This window comes from Orycteropus afer, unplaced genomic scaffold (assembly GCF_000298275.1).
Source record: "Orycteropus afer afer isolate SDZICR_OR568_19922 unplaced genomic scaffold, OryAfe1.0 scaffold00134, whole genome shotgun sequence".
NCBI lineage: Eukaryota > Metazoa > Chordata > Mammalia > Tubulidentata > Orycteropodidae > Orycteropus > Orycteropus afer.
The window spans coordinates 5,746,676-5,747,958 of NW_006921721.1; the positions used below are offsets into that span (position 1 = coordinate 5,746,676).

Sequence of the window (1,283 nt, forward strand, 5' to 3'; positions counted from 1 at the left end):
ATTTAAAGTTGAAAAATAAAAATGTCATTTAAAAATATATCTAATTTAAATAACAGGTAGACATTTTCATACGTCTAGAAAAAGATCTGGAAGGATTTGCAAATTTAACTGTGATTATATCTGGATAATAGCATTACATGAAGGAGAAAAGAAAAAAAAGGAAGTTTTAACTTATTTTTTATACACTTCTGCACTGTTTGAATTTTTACAAATGTGCATGTGTAATTGCTTTTAAAAAAATAAAACCATTTTACAATACACTTAAAAACTGTTCACAATCAATCCAACATGTTAATACCTCTGGGGGTAGGCACTTCTGGATAAGCCGGGCTAAGCTGCTTCTAGAGAGAAGTGTTGTAGCTGAAGGGCGATGAGAGGGATTCCTTTTAAACATCTGCTTAATTAGATACTGGAGCTCATAGGAATAATGAGATGGCACTGGACTGATGGACCCTTGGCATATTTTGAGGATAAGACTTTTCCAACTATTTGCCTGAAACTATAAAGTAAAACTAACTTTAGAAGCATATACAGGGGTAACAAAATGTGTATGAACTGCAGTATGGAAAATGAGTTTGGTCTCTAAACTTTCACCCAAAACATCTTTTTTTTTTTTTCTAAGAAAAAAGGCATTTCACTCTTAACCAGAAAGCTGGTGGTTCAAGCCCGCCAGCCACTCCTTAGAAGGAAAGTTGGGCAATCTACTTCTGTAGTGATACTGCCTTGGAAACCCAAGGAGGGGTCAGGTCACTATGAGTTGGGTCTGACACGATGGCACATAACAACAAAAAAAAGCAAAAGAAAATGGAAATAAGAAAACACCAACTGATTGATTTGGGTGAAGAGAAGGGCAATGTACCAAATGTGAGTGACCAATATGGCATCACTGAGGATGAGAAAGACATAGAGAAGTACATGGGAGGTGCAGACAACAAATATGAACCCTTCTGCACATACAGTACTGCGTTGTCAGTGAAGGCAAACATGGGTATATGGGTGGATCGATGGGTAGACAGGCTAAACAATTAGGTATGTCTATGAAATGGGGAGTGTATCCAAAAACATGCATAGGGTTGGCAGACAATGGTTCTATAAGCTTATGTGAATGATCAGAATTCCCAGGTGTATAGTAGAGCTGACAAGGGGCAAGGTTGTGGTCACTGCTTGGTCACAGCCAGCTACACAGAGGGACCGAGTAGTTGAACCTGTGGGCTTGGGACCATAGTCGCAGGGACACCAAGCTCAATTGGCATAACACACTATACAAAACATTGTTCCACCTC

General features: G+C 38.7%; 1 protein-coding gene across 1 annotated transcript in view; it reads right to left on the bottom strand.

Annotated features, from left to right (window-relative positions):
- NEK3 (NIMA related kinase 3) overlaps positions 1-1,283 on the bottom strand; it is an 86,441-nt gene that overhangs the window by 52,407 nt on the left and 32,751 nt on the right. The window contains 1 exon segment of the mRNA XM_007945251.2: positions 289-499. Coding sequence (XP_007943442.2) covers positions 289-499 — 211 coding nt within the window.